Source organism: Oryx dammah, unplaced genomic scaffold (genome assembly GCF_014754425.2).
Source record: "Oryx dammah isolate SB20612 unplaced genomic scaffold, SCBI_Odam_1.1 HiC_scaffold_27, whole genome shotgun sequence".
NCBI lineage: Eukaryota > Metazoa > Chordata > Mammalia > Artiodactyla > Bovidae > Oryx > Oryx dammah.
The window spans coordinates 115063171-115087669 of record NW_024070211.1 but is presented as its reverse complement, the minus strand read 5'-3'; the positions used below and the strand labels follow the sequence as shown (position 1 = coordinate 115087669).

General features: G+C 54.0%; 3 protein-coding genes across 6 annotated transcripts; all 3 read right to left on the bottom strand.

The window, feature by feature from the left end:
• Positions 1–232: 232 nt before the first annotated feature.
• Positions 233–2871, bottom strand: HOXD9 (homeobox D9). Of its 2 annotated transcripts, XR_005718950.1 has the most exons (3): positions 2500–2871; positions 1571–1821; positions 233–1218 (listed from the first exon to the last, which is right to left on the bottom strand). XR_005718950.1 is itself a non-coding variant. In XM_040228213.1 (2 exons), exons 1-2 carry the CDS (start codon positions 2361–2363, stop codon positions 977–979), a joined length of 1035 nt encoding a protein of 344 aa, XP_040084147.1. In that variant the 5' UTR covers positions 2364–2871; the 3' UTR covers positions 233–976. The 2 variants fall into 2 exon arrangements, 1 of the variants encoding a protein (XP_040084147.1); XM_040228213.1 differs by having other exon boundaries at positions 1571–2871.
• Positions 2872–3254: 383 nt separating this feature from the next.
• HOXD11 (homeobox D11) lies at positions 3255–18026 on the bottom strand. Of its 3 annotated transcripts, none has more exons than XR_005718952.1 (3): positions 17249–18026; positions 16023–16477; positions 3255–3352 (listed from the first exon to the last, which is right to left on the bottom strand). XR_005718952.1 is itself a non-coding variant. In XM_040228215.1 (2 exons), the coding sequence occupies exons 1-2, from the start codon at positions 18024–18026 to the stop codon at positions 16242–16244; spliced, it is 1014 nt and encodes a 337-aa protein (XP_040084149.1). In that variant the 3' UTR covers positions 15336–16241. The 3 variants fall into 3 exon arrangements, 1 of the variants encoding a protein (XP_040084149.1); XR_005718951.1 differs by lacking the exon at positions 3255–3352 and adding an exon at positions 6291–6377; XM_040228215.1 differs by lacking the exon at positions 3255–3352 and having other exon boundaries at positions 15336–16477.
• Positions 5400–8599, bottom strand: HOXD10 (homeobox D10). The gene is made up of 2 exons (XM_040228214.1): positions 7733–8599; positions 5400–6377 (listed from the first exon to the last, which is right to left on the bottom strand). Exons 1-2 carry the CDS (start codon positions 8475–8477, stop codon positions 6100–6102), a joined length of 1023 nt encoding a protein of 340 aa, XP_040084148.1. The 5' UTR covers positions 8478–8599; the 3' UTR covers positions 5400–6099.
• Positions 18027–24499: the final 6473 nt, after the last annotated feature.

The following is a 24499-nucleotide window of genomic DNA, read 5'->3' as shown; positions in this document are numbered from 1 at the left end:
TCGCCGAGGCACTGGAAGCAGGCTGGGACAGGACCGCCGAGGGCTCCCCCGGGGTGGGGTGGGGGGCTGTGCTCTATGCTGCAGTCTGCCCAACCAAAGCGAGACTCAGAGGCACATCAGAGACCTCTCAGGTGGAAGGGCCATTTTTAGAAGAGTATCCTTCCCAGAGATGGGGAAGAAGTCCCATACGGGTGATATTTTGCAAAGAGGCAGAGAAAGCAAGCACACAGTGTTCAGGGCCAGCGTCTGGGCTCCATTTGATCAGGTCAGCATTTATTGGTAGGAAGCGGTAGCATTTACAACTGGTCCTCAGGCAGGAACCGGGAGGGCCTACACCCGCGGCCGCCCACGCGAGCCAAACCCTCCCAGGGAGAGTGCGGCTACTCCAGTGCACTGAGAAGAAACCCCTGACCCACCAGAGGCCCTGGGCTCCTCTCTCGGCCTCATTCTAGATCTCAGTGGAGGGCCCACGGCCTCCCTGAGGAAAAGGGACTTTCATAACCGGTGGGCAACACGGCCAGGGCTCGGCCCGGGCGGGCCTCCGCACCGTCGTCGCTCTGCCTTCGCTCTCTCGGAAATTGGGTGCGCTTGGCCCCTGCTTGAGCAGCGCTAAGCAGCGCTCGGGGCTAAACTACAGCACTTTTCAGAAATATAGGAGGCATTTATACAGGAGAGGACTCCTCAAACCAGCGTGCACTCACAAAATATGGCATTTCCTAAGGAACCAACGGAACAGGAAAAGAGGGGAGCAGGATAGGGCAAAACCCCAAAGCCACTTGGTTTCTCCAACACATAAGCGAGCAAATACAGAGTCCCCCAAATTACCTCACAGAAACCAACCACACAGTCACTTCTACATAAAATGGGGTGGGGGGAATGTCCGAATGGCTGGAGAAGTTCTGGAAATCAAGCACCCACAAAGAAAAAAACCCCACTGCCATTGCAAAGCAGAGCGGTCCTGCCGGCGCGCGCCGGGTCAGTCTCCCTTGGGGCATTTCTCCTTGCTCATCTTTTTCATTTTCATCCTTCGATTCTGGAACCAGATTTTGACCTGTCTCTCTGTGAGGTTCAAAATCCTTGCCACCTCATAGCGCCGGTCCCGAGTGAGGTACATGTTGAAGAGGAATTCCTTCTCCAGCTCAAGCGTCTGGTATTTGGTGTAGGGACAGCGCTTTTTCCGGGTGGAGCGAGCGTGGATCCAGTTTGCTGCGGGGTTGTCTATGGAGAGGGGGGTTTGAAGAAGGGGAGCGAGGGGCGGAGGGGAGGCAGGGAGAGACAACGGGGTGGGGGAGAGAAGAAATCGTTAAATTAATTTCACCAAGGATGGCCGCTTTTCACAACTTGGGGGGGAATTATCATAAAAAGCCTTAATGCCCGCGCTCTGTTTACCGTACAAACCGCGTGCCCAGGGTAGGTGGTTATGGGACGCTTTTTTTATGGATGCGTGTAGCTCGCCCAGGCTAGGGTAGGCGTCTAGACGTTTTTATAGGTTAGTAAAACTATCAGTTTTGCACATTCGAGCCTTACAGGTTTCAGCAATAAATCAGGGGGCAATTTCTTTTGCACTTACTTGGGTCAAGTTGCTGCTGCGGCGCCTGCGAATGCTGCTTCTCTTCCTCCTTCAGCGGACAGCCCGGGCTCGGGTGGTCGCTGCAAGCTGAGGGCTCCGATGAGCCGCCTGCCCCGGACCCGGATCCGATCCCCGCCCCGGGCCCGGTTCCCCCAGCCGCCGCCGCTGCCACCTTGTCCCGTAGGAACGAGTTGCACGAGAACTCGGGGCCGCCGCTCCCCTGGGACTCTCGGGCCGCAGAGCACTCAGTCCTTTTGGAGGAGGAAGACGAGGAAGTGGAGGAGGTGGAGGTGGCGGCGGCGGCGGCGGCGGCGGGGGTCGGGGCCGCTCCGCTTTCAGGCTTAATCCCGTAGTGGCGCCCGTTAGGTGGGCCGCTGGGGCCGGGGCTGGGACCGTGGCCCGGGCCACCGCCGCTGCCGCCGCCGCCGCCGCCCGCACCGCCCGGGAAGCCGGGCAGCGGCTCCATCCAGGAGCGCATGTAGCGGCCGGGCTCGGAGGCGGAAGCAGCCAGGGGCGGCGGGGGCACGTATGGGTGGTAAAGGCCGCTCATCGCCGCCGCCGCCGGGGGCTGGGCGGGCACCGCGGACCACGAGGCGGAGAACACGGCCGATTTGGGGGCAAAACTACACGAGGCGAACTCGGCGGCGGCGGCGGCCGGGCTGTCGGCCACACCTGCGGGCCTGCCCTGCGTGCCAGGCCCTGGAGGTCCGAAGCGTCCGGCGAACACCTCGTCTCCCTCATGGCCTATGAGCGAGTCCACGTAGTAGTTGCTGAGGGTGCCACTGGAGGACATTTTGAGGCGCCCCGCGCTCCCACCCAAGGTTACACTGCCCGCCGCGGCGCCGCTCCCCGCCGGCGCCCGAGCCGCCGACTAGTTCGCAGGCTGCAGCCTCCACCATTGGTCGCGCGGCCCACGTGATCATATTTACCAATACCAGGAGTAAATCAGTCCGCTAAACTGGGGGCTGCTGTGATTTAAAAAAAAAAATCATCATCAACATAAGAGCAGCAATTAGAGCCCACGGGTCCCGGCCCGTGAGCCGAGCTCGGCCCGGCTTGACTCGGCCAACCCGGTGGCGACTGGGACCACGCGCCCCGACCGCGGCCGCAGGAGGCGCTGGGGACTATTTGTTCGCCTCTTCTTGCCGCCCTCGGTCTTGCAGTCCGGACCGGGGCTGCCTCCTCAAGCGTCTGGGCTCCGAGCTCCCGGCCGTGAGTTCTGGGCGCACCGAGCACTTGGCAGAGCCCAGAGCGGCCGGGGGCGGGGAGCGCGAGCCTGTGCGGCCAGAGGCAGGCCGGCCTTCCGAGGCGGCCCCCTGGCGCCCGAGGGGAGTTCTCCCGGTGCTTCTCTCCCGGCCCCAGCCCACCCCTGCCTACGCACACCCACACCCACACACGCTCTCTCACAGCTTGTCGTGTTGTTTAAAACAGGTGGAAGACCTCTGTAATGATATTATGCCTTTCAATAAAAATTTTATGAGGTGTATTTGATTATAGATTAATGTGTCCCTAATAAAACGGACGGATGGAGCAGCTCGAAAGGCCCCCCTCCCCCTACCACACTCACACACGCCCGCGCAGACACACACCCCCGACGTGAGGCTGAGCACACGCTGAGGCCGGAGGGTTGAGCTGGGGCGGCCTGGCCCTCGGGCTGGGCGCGGCCGGCGGCCACCGCCCGGGCTCTGTCTGCCTTCGGAAGTGTCCACAAGCTGGCAGTCAGCACCGCGGGGACCGTGGCGGCCAGGGTGCCTTGTCTTCTCCGGGACTTCTGGAAAGGTCCTGGAAGAGAACATGCCATAGGGCAGAACCCAAATGGCAGCGCAGGCCCGCACCCCGCTGCCGCCCCGACCCTGCCTCAAGAATGGCCATCGGAACAGCATTTCCCTGGGCCAGGCCGCTCCCCTTGGTTCTCACTTGGATGCCTCCAAGTGAATTCCAGAGATCTCTAAAAAATGCCCTGGTCCTTGGGCTCTTAGGAATTCTTTTCTTTCTTCCTCTCTCTCCTCCCCACTTTTTTTCCCCCAGTCTGCAAAGGTAAGACTAAGCAGCCTTGAATCTGAGGGAAATGTCCATTGTCACTCCCAAATCCATGGCACAAAGCCTCGGAAGCCCGGCTGGGAGCCGAGACAAAAAGCAGTCGGGCGTCGGCGGCTGGAGGATATATTCCTCGCTCTACAAGTTGCCCAGAGCACCCTTGGGGGGCTCCCAGCCCACCTTGAGCTCCTGAAAGGAAGGGGGGAAATGGCTACTTATGGTCTGATTGATTGCCTTTGCCAAAGGCTTTTTGATTTTATTCCAGAGGAGCTGCCTCTGCCTGTAGCCCAGACTTTCTTCTGAGACATGACCCCTTGTCAACAACGAATGGTGCTCCCCACATCCCTGGAGGTAAACTGAGAAGCTAAAATTGCCTTCCTTCTCCTGCCCAACCAGTGGAGGTCTGGGCAGATCTATTCCAGTGTTCCCAACCTGGCACTGATGCCATCCATCTTCCACCCTAGGAAATGGCTCCCCTAAAGCTTTCTGTCTTGGACCTGGAAAATAATCTCTGTTTTCGGCAGGAAGTTTAAAACTCTGAATAATTACTGAGTCTCCCAAGGACTCTTGGTCGAAGGTTTTAAGGCTGAGACCTCCTTAAAGGGACTGTTTTTAGAGGAAAAGTGGGGGGGGGGGCACGAAAAGGATTTGTCATTTTCATTTGTCCTTTGACAAATCCAAGGATTTGTCAAGGAAGCTGCTTGAGTCTACTGGAGACCTTTTGAAACCACAGCACAACCTGGGGTAACGAATTCTCTGTCAGCTCATCCCCCCAAGGCCTTTCCTCTTCTCCCTGGCAGGACTAGAAAAGGATGGACTCTCATGGGCTGAGGATCCTGCAACCCATTAGTCAATCTATCTATCTTTCCATCTATCTATATGCACACTCATACACAGAGAAAAGACAGCTGGAGTTTTCTGTGCCATGGTAACAACTGGAACATTGGACTTCATGGGAAGTCATGTTCATCTGCAAATTCTTTTGGTCACCTTTCGTACATTTTCTTGCCTCCCAGATGCAATGGCTCCAACCAGCAGTGTGTAATTAAATAGAGGGAGAATTAACTGGTGAAAACCTTTCCTTCCTTTAATTTTTTTTTTCATGTAGGCCACCAAAATGTAATGACTGAACATAAAATCCTTCCCAGGGCAAAGTGGGGTGAGAAAACTCACTCATCCTTGGCTTCACTGTGGCCTGGCTATCTTGTGCTTGGGATAGGGGTAGGGATAAGAACAGGGGAGCAGAAATGGATCCGATGCAATGCTAAGCTGCTGTTTGTCTTTGCTCCTGTAATGCAGGCCCCGTGGCTTCCAGGTGGGCAAGACTGATTTCGACCTAGTCCCTGACGATGGCACACCAGCTAGAAATCACCAAGACTCCACTGAAAGCATTAAAAATAACACAACCAAAACGAAAGAAAGGAAGACACACAAGTGGGGAGCTGCGAGGAAAATGCGGTTTGGGCAGAGGTTTACTTACCAGGCTCAGGCTAGAGGAAAGTTCACATCCACTGACAGATCAATTCTGTTACTATCATGAGGGGAGGGGAGACAGGACCCTCCTTCTTCCCAGCTAGGAAAACAGCAGGCACAGCCTGGACTATCACTCCCCCACCACTGCCGAATTTCGGCACCAAAGGCCCCCTTCAGCTTTTCTCTCCCATATCCCTCCCCCTACTCTCTACCACCCCCGCAACTGCCCCAAACAAGCAGTTTAACAGGAAGATAATCTCTCCAAAGTCTTTCATCTCCATCACAACATATTTCCATTTCAGAAAGCAGAGGGAGTGCACTCGTTTCCAGAGTTTATTGCATTATACATGCGACCAGAACATGCATGCACAGAAAGGACAGGTTGCTGTTGTACTTCTACCAAACCACAGATGCACCACAAGGGAAAGGCTACAAGGCAAAGTCAGTCAATATTCCATCTCACCAAGGACAACTGCTAAACTCATTTGCAAAAAGATACATTGTAATGTGCTTTTTTAGTCCCCCTCCCCCCAAAGCTTGTGGGTTTTAATCTTTTTAAATATATATGTAATTTAAGTACTTTTAAGTACTGGATGTATTCAAAACGCCATGAGCTCATGGACTAACCACACACACAGACCTTTTGTGTTAGGAAAAACATGAAAAAGTCACATTGCTGGATGGACGAGTGGATTGATGGATGCTCTACAGTTCCAATAAGTTAAGAGCCAAATGAAAATGCGCAGTAATAGTTACCCTGCATTACGATGAAAAAAAAATAATAAATTACACGTGCTAGTTTTTTTAATATATATATATATATATATATACTCATAGGGATTACAGATCACTTGCAGCACGAACAGAATGACCCCAAAGTCACATTCTAGCAGGAAAAAAAATTTTTTTTCAAAAAACAAAGAGCATTGAAGGTTTTGTTTCCGCCTTCCCAGTCCTCCAGCACTCGGCCCTGGAACTCGGCGCCCCTCTCCGATCCTAGCCTCTGACAGGCCTCGGACCTAAGAGAAGGTGAGGTTGGCGGTCAGTTCTCGGATCCGGTTCTCTCGGCTCATCTTCTTGAGTTTCATTCGGCGGTTTTGAAACCAAATCTTGACCTGCCTGTCGGTGAGGTTAACGCTCTTACTGATCTCTAGGCGGCGCTCGCGGGTGAGGTACATATTGAACAAGAACTCTTTTTCTAATTCCAGCGTTTGGTGCTTAGTGTAAGGGCACCTCTTCTTTCTGCCACTCTTTGCAGTGAGCCAATTGCTGGTTGGAGTATCAGACTTGATTTCCTCTAACAAAATTAAAGGGAGAAGAAGAAAAAAAATCAAGAATTTTTTTTTCTCTCAATCTGTTCAAATTTACCCTTGGCCATGACCCCGCTGGCAGCCAGGCCGCTTTGGGAAATGCTTGCATTAAACATTACTCACATGACGTGGGCCCTGAAAGATATTTGTAAATGATGCCAGGTTAGTTAAAGTACCCAAAATGACACAAATGGGTGGGTATTCTTGCCGTCTGTGTCAGCATTCTCTCTCTCTCTCTCTCTCTACTTTCTGACCTGCACAAAATATTAGTACAATAGTAAACTTTCAGGATCTCGCCAGCAACGTTCTAAATGATCATCTCACAACAGGGCTCGAGTGGAAGAAGCAAACCACAGTCTAACAAGCCTACAAATCCCACTGCTGCCTCAGATCCCCAAACCTGCCACTTCTTCCCCACTTCTCCCAGGCAGGCGGGGAGCCCCACAGCCAGGTTTAGAGATACCAATTCTCTTTCAAAAGATACCAGAGGAACCGAGTACACCTTCTCCGCCCTGCCTGGGCATCGTTTTATGCCCCAGAATTTCCTGAATTCTTGTGCTCTCTTGTTCCCACACAAAAGCATTCTCCCAGAAATGAGAAATGTAGCTCCTTGCTGTGGCCCAACTCTGAGCACTGGGGCAGAGGATCAGGGGCAGAAAAGCCAGAGTCCCTGGCTCTCTGCCCTATCCAGCCCTAAGGCTGGCCCTGCTGGGGGGGCCATGCACATTCCCTTCTCCCTCCCTTCTGCCTTTGCCCCCTTTGCAAAAGGACTGCAAAGCTTTCGGCACTTTCCCCAGACAAAGCCAAGGTTACCTATCCCCGCAGAGGCAGGGAGCCCTGTTCTCCGGCCCAAGCACCAACTGGTCCAGCCATCTCATTCCCCTTGCTGTCCCCAAGCTCGCAGGATGCGGGGTGCATACGCTTGAACACAAACACGGTACCTTGGACCACCTTAAAATCATCATTGAGTGAAAGGCATGGCTGGGACTGCAAATCTGAGCGGGAGAAAGGAGGTTCTGGGGCCGCGTTTACCAGCCGCAGGTCTCATTTGCGCTCTTTTGTTGCATTTCAGGTCTAGCTCAGGAAAAATAAACCCGGCAAGCCCTTCCTCTGCCCGGGCGCCATCAGCATGGGGCCAGGACTAGCCAGGAGGGTCAGGGCAGCGCGGCAGAAGAGGAAACCATCTCGGGATTAAGATTGCCCCTCTAAAAGACGGCAGGAGAGGCACCTGCCAGTTGGGGCCCCAGGCTGCCAGTTCGGCACTGGGGACCCGGGTGTTCCCTCTCTCTGCCGGTTCCGGGGCTGCGCGCCCCGCTGGGGTGACAACTCTGCTCATACCGACCTTTGCTTTCCTTCTCCTGTACTTCGGGACTGGACACGGAGACCTCTGCCAGGCAGCTCCTCTCTTCCGGAAGGCCGCCCTTGGCTTCGGGGCTCTCCACCTGGGAGACTTTGGCGGGCTCCTGGCCACTCGCTGGCTCGTTCATCTTCTTTTCCATCTGCAGCTGGGCGGCCGAGAGCTGCGGCTTGGCCGCGCCGCGAGGGTTGAGCTGGAGCATGACTGTGGAGCTGCCTTCGGGGCTGTTATTGTACTCTTGGGTTTTCCCGGTGGCGTAGGTCTGACTCAGTCTAAAATATCCAGGGACAGGAACCTCGGGGTTCTCAACGGGACAGGACTCAGGGACCAGCCTCTGGTACGAAGGGACCTCAGCAGAAATGAGTTTGTTGCGCTTATCAGAATACATGCAGCAATTGGATTCTTCCTTAATGTTGGTGGTGAAGGAGCAAGTGGGGACTTGCTGTGTAACAGGTTGCTCTATTCGACAAGATCTGTTCGGGTCTGTCCAACTGTCTACTTGAGGTATATAAGGATGCACATTCATACCCATATTTTGGTGGTTCACTTCTCTTTTGGCCAGAGACGGGAGCAGTCCACAGGTTTGCATTCCATAGGTCCCCATGTCTGCGCTAGGTGGTGGCATGTACATGCTGGCGCTGCTCGAATAAAAACTGTCACTCCTGCAGGCACTGATCAAGGAATCTACTAAAAAAGTATTAGCAGCAGGAGAGCTGTTGGGAAAGGACATTTTGGGGAGGAATTTGAAGAAGAGAGATTGTGTCCTTTGTAGGCTGACATCTCTAGGAAAACATTCCCCGTGTAATTGTGGATGCCTCTGCCGACCACATGACAACCAAGCCAATGAGATTTGAAAATGGCCTTGAGCCGCAGCCTCCTCGCAGGTCACGTGCTCCAGAGCCCGGCCAGCCGGCCGCGTAAGCGCGGACAACAGCGACATCTACTACGCGCCCGCGATAGTGCGCGCTGGAGACAACCGGCGCAGCGCTCTCCGCCGCCCGCCGGGCTCCTGGGGCTCGCTCTGCCCGCCCGCCCCACTCGCGTCCCCCACTCCAGCCTCTGGGCCCGCGGGCGGAAGGAAAGGCTCGGCCCGAGGGGTCTCCGGGAGGACACACGCGGGGAGGGACGCCCGGGCGCCGTGGCGCCAGCACACAGAAGCATTCCCCGCACACACCCAGGCAGAAGGCGCCCGAGAGGGCCGGGGCCAGGGCGGTGGGTGGGGGCCCAGCCTGGTTCATTTTGTCCCGGACAGCCTGGGAAGGTGAGTTGGACTCCCCAGACTCTCAGACATCCCACCCCAGGAGTCCACAGGAAAGAGCTCTGGCGCCTTAGACGCGTCCAAGATATCCTGGGGAGTGGAGTCGAGAAGGGCCGCGAGGGCCGAGAGGCCACGCAGCTGACCAGCCCCGCGGAGCCCCGAGGACCGGCCCGGCCCCAGCACTGTCCTCTGCCTCGGCCCGCCAGCCCGCCCCAGCTCCCGGCGCCTCTGCGCCCCGGTGGGCTACTCGAGCCTTCGGCTCTTCAGGGAACCACACCCCGACCTCTGCGGGCCGGGCCGCTGGGAGCTTTCAGCCTGGAGACAGTCCCTCGCCAGCAGCGCGGCATCCGCGAAAGCGTCCCCCCACCCCCGGTTCTTAGCGGAAGAACTAAACCAACTAAACCGAGGTTTCCCTCCGCACACGCCCTGAAAATAGAGGGCAAAGAGGAAGGAAGGAAGAAGAGAGAAAAGAATGTTTTCTAGGAAGGGGAAACTCTCACACTCTGACTCCAGAAGTTTTAGAAAACTGACTGGGCCACGCAGGAGAGAGTGATGCAACGGTGTCATATAGTTCTTCTGCAAAGAAAAATATGTTTTCCTTTTATGGATTTTGTAAAAGCATTGGTTTTTGACAAGTGCAAGGTACAAAAGGTTGTGGAATTTATTAATACATATTAAGAAGAATCAGGGCGATCAATAAAATTCTCATCTACATTCTTGGGCTACTTGGTAATTTTCTTGCTTCTGAAGGTTTTTAAAGAGTTATACCCGCTGTTGCCACACACGGGAAGATATTTTATTAACAAATCAATCGAGACTTTGTAAAGGATAAGATTAATAGTTAAGATTTAGCATAATGGCGTTCGCTTTATGAATTATTGAAAATTATACTATTGATTTTTCCCCTCGCTACTAACCAAGAAGGTCAATTTTTGTTTTAACACAAATTGTCTAATATTAAAAGCTATGCTTTTGTCAGAAGTTGAGTTTTACAGTTTGGGGCAATTCCTAAAATTATTTGAGAAGGTTCTGTTTGGATAAGGGAAGGGAGGGGGAAAAGGAGGTGAGAGAACCTTAGTCTTCTGTTTCCTTTGGTGAGGGAAAGTTCTATAAAAAGGATTTGGTCTGGGGTTGTGGTCGACCTCATTAAAAGAACAACCACCATCACCACCATGGAAAGTCAGAGTTTTATGAGAAACTTCTTCAACAACTTCCTCCCTCGTTCTCTGTTGCAGGCGGTGAGCAGTCCTTCGGAAGCCGCGGCCTCGGGGCAGCAGCAGGGAGCTTTAAACTTGATTTCCAAAGGTTTGCCTTGGGTGAGGGGCCCGGCCAGGGCACTGGAGCCGTTCTCAGGCTTCCTGGATCCCCTTTCCTGCACCCGAGAGAGGAGAAGGGCCCGGGAAACTCTGATCGTAAACCAGTCCTCTGTCTGGGGAGGCGTCCGTGTTTTCTTCTCGCCACACTCCTGTCACGGGGGCTGGCCTTGGATTTCAGGCCCAGAGACTGAACTTGTGGGCAAACTGGGTTTCTGCCTTGCCTTTTGTTTTTTGGGGGAGCCCGATGCTCAGCCTACTGGAGCCCGCTCGCTCCTTCACAGAAACCTTTTCCAGCAAACCCTTTGTCCACCCCTCCCCAAAAGGAATCTCCCCTGGCCTGGTGGAAAAAGTCGGTGGACATTATTTTCGGCCTTGGGACCGCTTCGGCTGTCCCCTCACAGTGCCCTCGCCCAAACAATAACCCCTTTAAAAAAAACTCCTCGGTGGCAATGAGACAGACCTTTTAAACCTTTACGCAGCTGTTCAAATACAACATCATTGTCAGGTTAAAAGCCTGGCGCCTCTAACTGCTCCGGCTGCGGGATGCCGGCTAAGGAAGCGGAGGTTTAAACATTACCTTCGGCAGGGGTGGCTGTTTTTAGACTTGGGGGTGGGGAAGTGAAGAAGGCAGGGGAAAAACCCCAACTTTTGACTCAAGTCTGCTAAGGTCCTGTTCAAAGCTAACAGCCACAGACTAGCACCCCGAAAATTGCCTTCTCTCAAGGCGGAGATCATGATCTCAGCCACAGCTGAGCGTGCCCAGGGCTGGACAAAGTGCCCGCTGCACACGCTCTCGGCAGGCGCCCTGACGCCAGCCTGGCGCTCCACTACTGTCCTCCCTTTGCATGTCGGCCAAGGGAGCTGCCCGGAACTCCGCTGCCCCGTTCTCCCTATCCCACAAGAGAGGCAAGAGTGTTCAATCTAATCGCAAATTTTATGCCCATCAAATGTCCTTTCATAATCTTTATTTATACATGAAGAAAACATCCAAGCTAAAAACCAGCAATTCCTCACCGAAGGGGTATATCTGCCGTTAAGCAGGACCTCTGCCTCATGACTTTGGGGAGCCTTTCTGTTTCAGCTCCCTGCGCCTTCAGGCTCAGTCACTCCCACACTGGATTTGGTTTTAAATAGGTCATCTTCACTCCCCGGAGGAGGGGGGAAATGTGTATCAGATACACATTTTGAATCTATTATCACAAAATTCTATTTATTCTTTTTCAAATTTTTATCTTCAGACCAGCTCTTTGAGGCCAGAAATTGCCAATATTTTGGAGGGATTTTATTATAAAAATCAAGCAAAATAGAAACAATACAAGGAAGAGAATGATCTGAGCTTGGGAGGATGGAAACTTTGCTTAAGACCCTAAGGCTAAGATAAAGCAAATGGAATAAAAAGGCTGGGTTTTCAAGGCCAGGCTTTATTTTGCTTACAAGTATTTAATGTAGCTACATAGCGGCTGTTTTCGATCATCTTTAGATCAGTTGGAGCAGTTACCATTAATAATAAATCAATATTGTACCATAAAGGAGATGAATATCCACAGTTGTATCAAGACATCCTTCTCTCTGGCACAGTTCTTTCCAGAGAAAAATTAAAAGGGTCGCTTCAGCAAGAAATTAGCATTTGTAATCAAGAAGTGACTTGCATCTGCTCTTCCTGTCACCGGGAAAAAGGGCAGCTGCCCTGGGCCTGGGTGGACCTGGGGATCCACTGATTTTGGGCCCTGAGTGACCTCTCAGAGATGTGCCACTTTTGGGGGGCAGAGTGGATAGGCACAAATTTTAAAAGCTGCTTCCTCCAAGCACCCTTCTGGGTTGCACCGTGCACCTCCCAGCCAATGTGAAAAGAACGCAAAAGGGCAACCGGGGTGGCCAGGGAAGCCGCCACCAATGCAAAGACGGGTCTAGGGAGACACTGCAAAAGGACCAGCAGCCTAGGAACCTCTTCCCTTTGCAGACACAAAAGACTCCTACTTCTCCCAATCTCCCTTCACTTCAAGCTCTGAGACCTCAGTGACTCAAGATGCTGGGGCCATGCTCCATGAACCCCACATGCCATGCCCTGAATGATCCCAGAAAGGTCAGGTCTGCAGCCTGGAGAAGTCCTGGTTCAATTCACCAATCCCCCGGTCTTTTTTAGACTCAACTTGGGCGCTGCCGAGAGGAAAGGGACTACAGATTGCTGAGCACTCGTGGTCTAGGAGAGGCTGCCAGCCAAGGCCAAGGGGCCCTCTAAGGCCACAAGTGCCCCCGCTGGAGCTGGCTAAAGAGGAACACAACGACATTTGGGGAGGAGGACTCTCACCCCACTTGGACTGAGGCCCAGGTTAGGCCCCGGGAAATGTCGATTCACAATAGCTAAGCTGGACCCACAGTCAGACAGCCAGGAGCCAGGGTGCCCGCGGGGAACATCAATGCCTCTGGCTGGCGCCTCCCATGGGGTGGGGAGACTGATGGCCCCCAGCCTCCACTGAAGCCGATGCCAGCTTCCAGGGGTGGACCCAGAATCTTTAGTACGCGGCCTGGAGGGAGGGGGCAAAGACGGCGAAGTTGAGGAGGTCCTCACTAATTCCGCGGTTGCGTGTGCTTTACAATGAACTTCAGGAAAGAAGGGACTGCCACCCTTCGTTTTGGAACTTCTCTTTCGGTCCTTGGATGGTGGCACAGGCCCTCCGCAATGTCAGGGGCTTTCGGGGTGGGAATGGGGTTGAGGAGAGCATAGGGAAGGAAAACTGCTTTCAAGAGCTTGTGCCAAAATCAAACTCCACGCTCAAGGCCAGCAGACAGCTGGGAAGGTGGCCAGGGTTCTGTCAAACGCAAAGCCCCGTTTGCTTCAAATGCATACACCATTCCACGACACCTTGAAGTACAAACGTTCCCCGGGGCTGTCTACCGCTCCCCGCCGCCTCACTAGCTCAGTATGGCCGGGAGCCCTAACTCAGTCCTGCCTGCGCCTCCCGGTCACTACCGGTCACTACCGGTAGCCCCGAGCGCCAGGCACTACCGGGAGTTGGGGGTGGGTCCCTGGCGCAGAACGACCCGCTAGGTCTCGACGCGTCTCATTTTTCTGAGACCACACTCAGCTAAGTTGCCGGCGCCCCGATCTGTCTTAAACAAAAGCCTTTTAATCACCCCAGGCGGTCGGAGAGCGTGCAAGGCGGACGCGGTTTTAGGCAGGGGTGGTCCTACCTTCCTATCGCTCTCCACACGCAAACCAAGAAAATTGATTTCCATAATTTAACTTGCAGTGGCATGGCTTATTTTTTTGAAATGCACACATTTGTCTTTTAAAAACCTCTCTTCGACACCACCAGGTTATACCGAAGTATTCTTTACAACAGCTTTATCTATAAGAAGACAACGATTAGGTGATCTCTTATTTCAGGAATCTGCTCGCGTTCCTCTGTCTTTATACAACTTCCCAACCTCATGGCTGCTGAGAACAAACAATCAGCAAGCAAACACCTTAGCGGTTTCTAGCCGGTTAAGATTGCATATTAGAATCCAGTATCCGAAAGATACGGTACCGCGGCCTCTCCGACAAATGAGGCTTCTGGAACGTGAGCACGCCCCCGTGTGGCTCTCCAAGGCCATGCAAACGCGAAATGGTATCTCTAGGTTCTGACTAAGGTGGTGCACATACAAGCTGCTACATTTAGACGCAGCATTTAAAAAAGAACAAGCCAGCGAGCAAGAGAGAGAGAGATGGAGAGAGAAGAAAATAAACCAGTTTTAGCCTCCTGGAATGATCACATTACTAGGGCACTGACATTGTAACGGATGCCTAGGATTCCAAACAAAGGAGTCCCCTTCTGAACGAAATTATTCAATTGTAGGCTTTGTTTCTATCGCATCCTTAACCAAACGTTGAGGGACGCTTTTGGAAACAATATAAATATATTTTCTTTTGTTCCATATCATAGAAAGTACAGTAACTTATTTGGCAGGGTGACTTCTTTTTTTTCCCAAATATAACGAAGTAAGTCTGTAATAGAACTTTCTTTTTCAAATGCCTACTTTCAAAATCGCGTTTCTTCACTAGAGCTAATGGACTGCTATCTATGACTTCCCCTGGCCCCAGAAAAAAAAAAAAAAAAACACCAACAACCAGCACTTCCTAGCTGTAGTAAAAGCATGCTGGTAGACATTTTAATATAACCAGTATTTTTAAAAGAAGTCAATTGGTACTGAATTACACAAATGTTTGAAGGGAAATTAAGGTTATTGATCCTGAAATTAGGAATTTGCTTAGATTTATGGGGAGCCCTCGATATGATTCTGTGTGGTCATAAATGTGTGTGGGGCTCTGGATGTGTGTGAGCATGTGTGTGTGAGAGTGGGTGGCAGTTGAATATCACAGAAGAACCTTAAGGCGCCTAATTATTCAGAAAGGTTAAAGGTGATGACCTTGACATTTTGGAAGTTCAAAGGCATACACTTATGCACTTATGTTTTTCCTTCCTTCCAAAAGCTTTGATAATTAAAAAAAAATTCTGCATTTGGAAATGCATGCCTCCTTGGAAGATGCATGGGGTGCTGTATAGCTCATGGATTTATTTTTTGACTTTGGACTTATGAGAGGTTAAGAGCCATAAGATTCACTTTACTCTTTTCAGAGAAAGAGAAGCTTTTCTCACTCTTCCAGTTTATTGCACATTGCGGAAATCTCTTTTGGGCCCACCAGAAGGTGTATAATATAACCCAATTAAGCTGTTTAGAACTTTGGCTTTTATGGTGTTGTCTAGACAGTTCAAGGTTTTGTAAACAGCCTGGCCTGGCCCTGCAACATAAAGTGCGGTGCAGCCTCCACCACATTCTTTAACTTGAAGCGGTATTTGCTGTGAGAAGTGGTCTGCAGTCCTGGGCCCTGTTTCCAAGGCGGGGCAGTGAGGGAGACCTTCTCTGTTCCAGGTCCCTGTGACACCAGCAAGGACCCAGGCCCTCTCCACCCCTGATACTGTCCCTTTAGAAAATTAGTTTTGTTTCAATGAAAGGTTCTAGTTTTTATTTCTTCTTTTAAGGGACCCTGACTCCTTGACATCTTATTAAGGGTGAATTTGGATCTCCTACCCAGTTTTTTTTCTTTTTTAAAAGGAATTCCAAGTTTACTACCCTGGGTGTCGGATAGGGTAAGGTGGGCAAGGAGACCTGTTTCTTAGGTCCTGCTGTCCCAGCCTCATTGCCTGGATAAGGCAGCACCAGCATGGCTGGGTCACATCTTCAATTCAGAAAGTCATCCCTAAAGTGATTTTTAATGCCAGTGTAGCTTAGAAGGGATGGGAGAGAACAAGTCTTATCTTAGCGGGATTATAAAGCTTTTCACTTGATTTTCAGTTGCTTGGGGGAGAAGGTTCTGGCCACAAAAATATCCTAATCAGGCACTAAACTTCTTCAAAGAGGAAAATTCATACAGTGTATTGAAGCTATAACCTTCATTTTACTAGAAACCATTTATTCACACAAAAGACAGTGACTCATGCCTTGATTCGACAGACCAAAGGTACATTTCCCAGAGTTTAAATAATTTGCATTCACCAAGGGGAAAGATGCAGTCCCTTAAACTCAGAACAAAAACAAGTGCCTTCCAGCCCCTCAGCCTAACTCTCTACAGATCCCACAGCGTCCCCACGGGAGCTCAGAGAGAGGGAAGAACAACAGCACATTGGCGGTAAAATTGTAAAGGGACGTTTGCATTTACCATTTTCCCCTTATTAGGATCCGTTCGGCCAAGTCCCCGACCTCGTCCGCAGGCTGCAGTGGTCGCTGGGAGGTCCCGAGTTGACCGTGGGAAGGAATCGTGGAGTTCCACAGAGAAGAGGCGTCATTAAACCCAAGGACATTGGGCCTGCTCAGGGCAGGCTGGTGGGGAGGAGAGTGGGTGCGTGGGGCTCAGGGGAGAGGGGTGCTCCTGGAGCTCTCAAAATAAGGGGTTTCCAGTGAAATACTGCAGACGGTCTCTGTTCAGTTTCTTTTCTTTCATCCTGCGATTCTGGAACCAGATTTTGACTTGCCGGTCAGTAAGGTTGAGCATCCGAGAGAGTTGGAGTCTTTTCTCTTTGTTTATGTACACGTTAAAGAAAAACTCGCGTTCCAGTTCGCGGATCTGGTACTTGGTGTAGGGACAGCGCTTTTTCCGAGACCGCTGGGGGGCCACTGAAAGTTAAAGAGACCAAGGGGTAAGAGAGGCCACTGCCTGCCCACCCCTGGCTACCCGCTCGGGCCGCGCAAGGGCCAGGCCTCGGCCGGTTGGGGACGTCCCTGCTGCGGCTGAAAGGCCCTGCCTGCGTCGTGGGGGATGATATATGGGCGGGCACAGGAGAGAGTGCGGGCGTGGACCTGTGTTCACGCCCCGACACACACACACACACACACACACACACACACACACACAGAGCCTGGCATCGAGGTGGGAAGCAGAGAGCGAGAGCGAGGCAGGCTCTGAGCTGGACTCAGAAGGGAGAGAAACACGAGCGTGCCGGGCATCTACTCGACTCCAGCCAGCAGCGTGCGTCAGACAGAGGCTTGGATAAAGTCCAGTTTAAGGATCAAACTCTCTCCAACACCCCACTCCTTTAAAAGCAGGAGGCTCGAGTGTCCACACTCACAAATTGGCTTGAAATCTCCCCTCCCTTTCTACCTCCCTCCACGGTCTCTAGGACCACCACCCCACCCCCCCCGCACAAAACTGGGGGAAAGCTCTCTGCAGCGATTAATGTCCTCCTCGAAGTCTACCTTAAGCCCACCTAAATTGGTTTCCTATCGTAAACACGCTTTACAACGGCCAGGGAAATCTTATAGGATGTATAAACCCCTTCGAACGCTTATAAAGTAGCACATAAAACGGCGCAAGCAGAGGGAGGCCCCCTCCGCCCCCCCGCGCCCACGGCCCCAAGCCCAGCCGCCCACCCCGCGTCCGGTGCCTACCTGTGCCTCCGCTCTTCTCAGCCCCCGCCTCCCCCGGGGGCACCTCGCCGTCGCCGCCTTCTGCCGCCCCCTTGGGCTCCGAGCCGGGGGTCGTCTTGGCACAGGGACTTCCCCCGCCGCCACTGGCCGCCGTCTTGGGGTCGCTCTTGTCGGCGGCGCCCTCGGGCTGCGGCGGCGCGGGCGGCGGAGGGGGCTGCGGCCCGGCGAACGGGGGCCCGGGCGCAGCCTCGTAGAACTGGTCGAAGCCCTGAGGCAGGATGCCGTTGCGGCCCACGGCGCTGTAGAAGTTGGAGGCGGCGCCCGCAGGGCCGTGCGGCGGCCCGGGCGCGGCGCACACAGGCTCGGGCGCCTTGAAGAGCACGTCCGGCCGGCGGCCCGCGGGCGGGAGCAGCTCGCGCTGCATGGCCGCCTCCTCGGCCGCAGCCGCCGCCGCCGCCGCCGCAGCAGCAGCCGCGTAGTAGGGAGCGTAGCCCCCGGCGCCGCCACTGCCGCCCCCGCCGGGGCCGCCCCCGCCGCCGCCTCCCCCTGCGCCGCCGCTGCCGCCGCCGCCGCGGTATGGCCACTTGGCGCGCTCCAGGCCGTAGTCGCGGAAGGCCACTTCGCGCACGGGTTGGACGTGCGGCGCCAGGTTGGAAGAGTAGGGGAAAGTCATCTGGCAGGACGACGGTTGCGACAGGAACGACGGCTTGCTGGCGAAGTCCGACGGGGCCACATAGTAGGCGCAGCCGGGCAGGTACATGCTGGCTGCGCTCGGGCCGCACTCGTCAAAGTCGTTCATGGCTCCGCGGCGTGCGCGCCGGCGAGCCCTGGGCCGCTCCCCGCGCCGCCAACCTGAGCCATCGATTGCACAAGAGGCTTGGGCCAGGATCAACTAAGCAAAAATCCCCACCGGGCGCTGACGTGCAATTCATCTTGATTGATTCTGGTGGTAATTATGTCACGTGACGCCATGGAGAGAAATGTCCTTATATCTATATCAGTGCTCGCCAACACGCCCCGGGACGGCTCCTGGCGCCGAGACGCGCGCGCGCTGGGGGCAGATCGGCCTCCCTCTCCAGTCAGCTCTCCCTGGGAGCCCCCTGACCAGGCTGTGCAGCAGGCCGGTCACCTGTGCGCCGCCGGCGGCTGCCACTGCTGGGTGCATCTGCCACCGCCCGGCTGGGCCGCCCGCCCGCGCCTGCCCGCGCCGCTTTAAGTACGCGGACTGAGGCCGGCAAGGAGGAGGAGGAGGGAGGGGGAGGAAGGGGGAGGAAGGGGGAAGGGAAAGAAGCGGAGCGCGGAGGGGGAGCCCCGGCTCCAGGCACAGGGGCCTAGGTGTGAGGGTGTGAGGGTCCCACCCCCTACACCCCTTCCTGCAGCCGCTCCCTCCCCCGTGACGCCGCCACCCTCTTCAGTTTGCCCGTCAGGAGCTTGTTGCTTCTAGTTCAAGGCGCGTAATTGCGCCGCTCTCGGGGAGCCAGGAGCCCTGATTTACATATTTCTCTGCCCGGCGCTCACGCCGAGCAGTAACTTGGCTCTCTCTACTGCCGACCCGGAGCGCGAATGCCAGCCTCAAAACACTCACGCCAAAAGCCTACCAGGAGCTCACCCGGCTCAGGGTCTCGGTGCCCACTCGGCCCTGTCGCCTTCTCTTCTCTTTCTCCTTCCTTGTCCCCCTTCAGTCTTCTCACTTGTCTCTCCGGTCCTCTCTCCTCTCACTTCCTCGTCTCCTTTTTTCTTCTTCCTTCCTGTTACTTTACTCCCCTCCTTGCCGCTGGCTCACTCGGTCCCCTGACCCTCTCTCCTCCTTGCCCCAGCTATGTTTCCCCGCCTCAATCTCTCTCCCAGTCGCCTCTCCGCCTTTTCTCTTGCAGTGCTAAAGCAAGGAGGGAGTTCAGCCAGCGGAGATACCCCGTGGCCCTCCAGAACCTTGGGGGTCTGCTGAACAAAAGGATCTGGAGTCCTGCTCTCAGGGTGCCCGCTTTTCCGCAATCAAGCAAGCAGAGACAAACCGCCCGTCTCACCCTCTGCCTTCTGGCCTGGATAAGACCAACCAGCCTCACATCCAGCTCCTTCCCTGTGTCGGAGCCCCGCCAAGGCCTACGCATCCGTGCCGCGCCTTCCCTGGGCTTCTGCAGCACCCTAGGGCCCGCAGGGCCACTGTGGGCTCCCCGGAGGTCCGTTGGCTCTGGGGGTGAGGCGCGGGCTCTCAGCCGCTGTTGCCTCCTGGTTTAAGCCCCTCTTCTCTACTCGACTCTGAGGGCCCCCCATCCACTCTCCCCAAGGCCTCACTCTCCTCGGCGGCGGCTGCGTCCCTCTTTTCTAGCCCGGGGGGTGGGGGAGTAAGGTGGGTCCAGGCGAGGCCTGGGCTCAGCCTCAGGAAAGCCAGCGTTTTCCAAAGGTGAAACCAGTCTCTTAGCAAAAAGCTCCCCAAATCCGAATCCCGGAACTGAGGGCAAGAGGTTGCCTCTCGCTCCCCAGGATTCCTCTGCCAGGCAATCAATCCCAGCATTCGTCCCAGGCCTCAGCCCTGCGCCCGAGACAGACAGTGCAGGTTGTGAGGCTGGTTCCCTCCCTGGCCCCGGTCGCCGCAGTACCCGTGCCGTGAGCTCTGCCCACCATGCCGACTGACAGAGAAAAGGCGGGTGATCAGAGCGCATATCTATTTTTCTGACCAATGTTGCCCCCTTCCTCTTTTATCTCCTCCCTCCCATTCTCCCTCCCACTTTCCCTCCTCCGCCCCCTCCCACCTCAGCTTCCCTCCGAACACTGCGCAAACAGGTCGGTGGGGCTGGAGAGCAAGAAACCCCCCATCCAAGAACTGCCCATCCTTGCATACACCCTCCAACACACCTGGCACCCTCGCCCAGATTCCAGCTCGCCCCCTTCTCCTCAGCCTAGACCGCTGGCGCACTTGTCTGCCTCCCCATCTCCATCTCTTGCCCAAACCTCTCCCTTTCGGGCTCGGAGTTGACGCCCCAGGATCTCTCTCCTAAAATGGCTCCCCGGACACTGCACATTAGCCCCGCGGCCGCTCAAGACCCAGGGCAGGGGCCGCGGGGTGCCCCCCGGCTGGCTCTTTATGTGTCTGCAAGTGCGCAAGATTCTGGCACCTCTCTCTGCACGGGTGGGGCGCAAGCAGCCCGCTGCCCCCAAAGTGGAGCCTGCTGACCGTTAAAGAGGGAAATGGGGGAGGACGAACCATTCAAGTTCAACGACATGGCGACGGCGCTCGGGCTGGAGGCGCGCTTTGGCGGGGGAGGGTGCGCCATCTGCAGCGGCTCATGGGTGCACAGGGAAGGGGGCGGCCGGCCCTTCTCTGCGCATTAGCGCGGACCCCCAGCCCCCACAGCCAAGCCAAGGCGTTCGTTCTTGGTCCAGCCCGCTTCGCCCTTTGGCCCCAGCTTTCTCCTCCATCCTCACCCTGAAACCCAAGGAAAACCGCAGCTCCCGACCCACGCGTCCGGCTCGAGAACCTACCGTGAAGATCCAGGGGCTGTGGCGTCGTCTTTGCCTGCGCGGCCCCACTCGAAGCGCAGGGAGCGCACCGGACCCTGTCTTCACAGCCCGCAGCTCCGCGAGTGGTAGCTTTCCGCGCAGCGCCCGGACGCGATGCGGTAATTTTGAGCCACCCAAGATAAGACACTAACTTGACCTTAACTTTGTCAGGGCGCCCCTGGTATCTGGAGAACGTGAACAGACACTGTCTGGCAGCTCTCGTAAAAACTGACTGGGGAAGAGATTCTGAGTCATTTCATTTATTGCCACTACAGTTCTGCAAGAAAGCTTTTCCTCCCTGCCAAACTTTAATTATTTATGCTCTTTTAGGAAACGAAAGAAGAGAAGAAACGCAGGGAAACACCCAGAGCCTGTCCCTTCCCTGAAGTCTTCGGAATGGGCTCCCTAAGTCAAGACCGAAGAACAAAAATGTGGGGAGATTACCTTTGTCCAAGGACGGTCGGACAGCCGCTGTGCCCCCCGCCCCCACTAAGGGGGGGTGCAGCTGGAAGAGGCGGGATGAAGGGGCACACCCTCCCCCCACCCCCACAGACATGAATATTTACAACGGTTCTGGGTTTCTCCTCCACGCGCCCGCCTCCCGGAAGCCTCCCCAGCCCGCCTCCCTTGGGGAGAGCCCCCAGGCCTTAAAAGCGTCTCTTGGCCGGCCCTCTGAGCTCTTAGCCGGTTGAATGCCAGACCAAGCCGTTTTTCCTTGTTTAAAAACCTTTTCTTTGGTCAAGAGGCCCGCCTAGACTGCAGCATTTCGGAGGACGCATTTGTCTTTGTGCGAGGGAATGTTAAACACTCAGATTTCAGCATTTTGCTGGGGTATTTTTTTTCAGATTTCATCGTGCTTCCAAATCCCTGCTGGGACTTTGGTTAGGAGGGGAGAAAGGACACCACCGCCTTTTATATTCGTGTGGATCAGCAAAAGGGATGGATTTGAAAAACACTACTGAAGCTCCAATCAACAGACAAAATTTTACACTTAGAATAATTTCAATCTCTTTGGGGAGTGGTCTTCATGAATATCTCCTTCCATCCTACATCCCAGGCTAAAGCTTAAGAACACAATGATATAATGGCGTATACTGCAGAGAAAATGGTCTCCCTGTGTTGCCATAGGGCCTTGGTCTAAGTCCGGTTCCCTGGCCCTTTACCCAGCCGGTCATACCTGAGGTCCGAGTATGGCCTCTGCCTTTGTTTGGTTATTTTGAAGGGGGCAAACCTTACCGTACTGAGAGAGACTCAGTTCTGATACCATTGCTTCCCTGAGCCCTATTAGCATTTCTAAATAATAGGGCCTGCCTCAGCAGCTTCTTGCTTCATTTTTTCTTTTTTTAAAAGGAGCTGTTTAAAATATATTTCATCAGATTTGCTTCAGAGAAGGGGAGTTGGAACCATTGAATGCTCAAAATTAGAGAACGTTTTTCTAATTCTTCCACTTGCTAAAAGCTAGTAATTCTCTAGTTTCCATCTCTGAGCTAGCAGGGAGCTGGGGTCTGCAAGAGCTCAGAATACTGAGCAGGCTCCAGGTTTCCTGGCCTAGTTTAGAGGCTCTGAAGACCTAGAGGGTGCTGGGTCCACATTTCCCAAGGGAGGCTGCTGGGCTTCTGGCAGAGGGACCAGTATGGAGGATTTCCACAGGACATAGGCTATTCACAAGAAGCCTGACTGGAAAAACATGGCAGGTAAGGACGTTTTGTATTGAAGTCCAAGGAACCTCATATCTTGGCAGCCCCCTGATAACAGAAAGCTTCAAAGTTTGAGAATTTAGGCAAAATGCAGAAGTCCCGGCTAGCAACAAGCCGAGGGTTCTCTTAGTGTGTGGGACACGCTGAAAGCTGCTCATGGTTCCCCTACCTTAATATTTTATATATTTTGTTCACAGGCTTTATACACCATTTCCTGACTGACTTGGAAGCCATTTTCTCATTTAATGAACAGTCAAGTCGACACCCATAGTGAAACAGCAACCAGGAAAGAAAAACGAATTTGGTGACCTGAAAAACATTAGAAGAGAATCTGAAACATTTTGAAAAACCGACATCAGTCCCGTGACAGCTTGCCTGGGACTTGGATATTTATTTCCACTGAAAACATTTCTGTATGTCTAATACATACAAGCTATTGTTTTTGACAAAATAAACAAAACACGTACAAAAATTATTAGATAGCAAAGAAAATGGAATTCATCTAAACATCAACTGAGGTCAGTTGGGCTGAGGCTCAGGGTGCCCCATGAGGTGTCCATTCCAGATCTTGTACTGAACATTCTTGGTCTTGCACTGAGAATAAATCATCATCGTACTTTGAGAAAAAATTTTCAACTCTTTGGCTGTCGTGCATCTCACTAGAAGAGAGGGAGCTATCTCTCTGAAGGAGATGGAGAAGGGGCAGAGATGATAGAAGGAGCTTGGGGGGCCCTTAGGGTCACTGAAATCAAGGCAGGATACCCCAACACATCCAGGACATCTCTACCTGGCATTCAGCAACCCCAGCCTCCACAGAGCAAGCCTGACAGGGCCCATAATCTCTCAGGCTCTGCTGGAGCAGGTCAGACGTGGCCTCAGAAAGAGCACAGCAGTGGGGCCCCTGATGAAGCTGGTGGGCAGTGAAGAGGATGAGGAGAGGGAACTTCTGCTTCTCTCTGCTTGGTTGAGAGAAGAGATGGGGCTGAGGATCTGAAGGGCCTCCTTTCTAACCCTCCTGATTTCTGGCTGGTGGGAGAGAGTTAACCTCTCCCTGCAGTGGTTCATTACCATAATTCAAGAAAGAAAGACAGACCAGTGGACACCTTTTCCCACCTCTCCAGAAAAGCCTTATGGACAGGCAGAATGTAGGACCCCCCCTTTCCTGGCTCACTCCCACCTCCCCCTGGATGTTTCCCCTCCTCCTGGTGCAACTCAGCCTCAAAGCCAACTAGGAGCTTGCCTCACCAGAGTTCAGCTCTGGGGGTCCAGTTACAAAGTGGAGGGCTCTGGCATAGGTATGTGTGAGGATGTGGGAGAAATGGGGATTTTACCAGTCTGTCTGAAGATTGCCGTTTGCTGTGGAGCCCCAGCCTCCCTCATCCCATCCATGGGAAGGAAGTGCCCAATCCATTCAGCCCAGCTGGAGGGGCCAGCCCAGCCTGGACTCCGCGGTGTCTCTGGAGTTTGTCTGGCCACCACGCCCCCTTACTCCTTTTTCCTTCTGAAGGTCTAAGGTGGCTACTGTCCTCCCAAGGGAGAATGGTGCCCTTTCCTTCCTCCAGAGTCAAGATCCTGGCTTTGCCACAAGGAGTTTGGCTGCAAAGAGACAGAATTGTGCTGTCAGCCCTTTCTACTCTGCCGGGAAGGTCTTCCTAAATTCAGTTTCACTCTGAGCCCTAGTTAGGTGCCTGCTGGATGCAGAAAGGGCTGGGGAGGAGGGGATAGGAAGACGAATCAGGTGGAAGCAGAAATGCTAGTACAAGGGTGCTAAAGTGAATCCGGGGGATAGTACCCCAGCTAAGAGTTAGGACAGGTGACCCTAGACTTCCACTCTGGAAACCTCAAGGCCGAGGCTTCGACTTCTGCAGGTTTCTCTGAGAAAGGGGGAAAGCAGGGACGCTTAAGTGGCCAGGTTTTCAAACAAATCTCCTGCAGGCTTCTGGGGCTGCTGTCTGAGAGGGAGGGTACCTGGAACCAGTGGAGAAGGAGCAGAAGAAAAAGCCCCATCCCCTGTCTTCCTTCACGGCCAGGCCTTGAAAAAAAGGCAGGCCCAGCTCAGCCGGGGACACACCCGGGG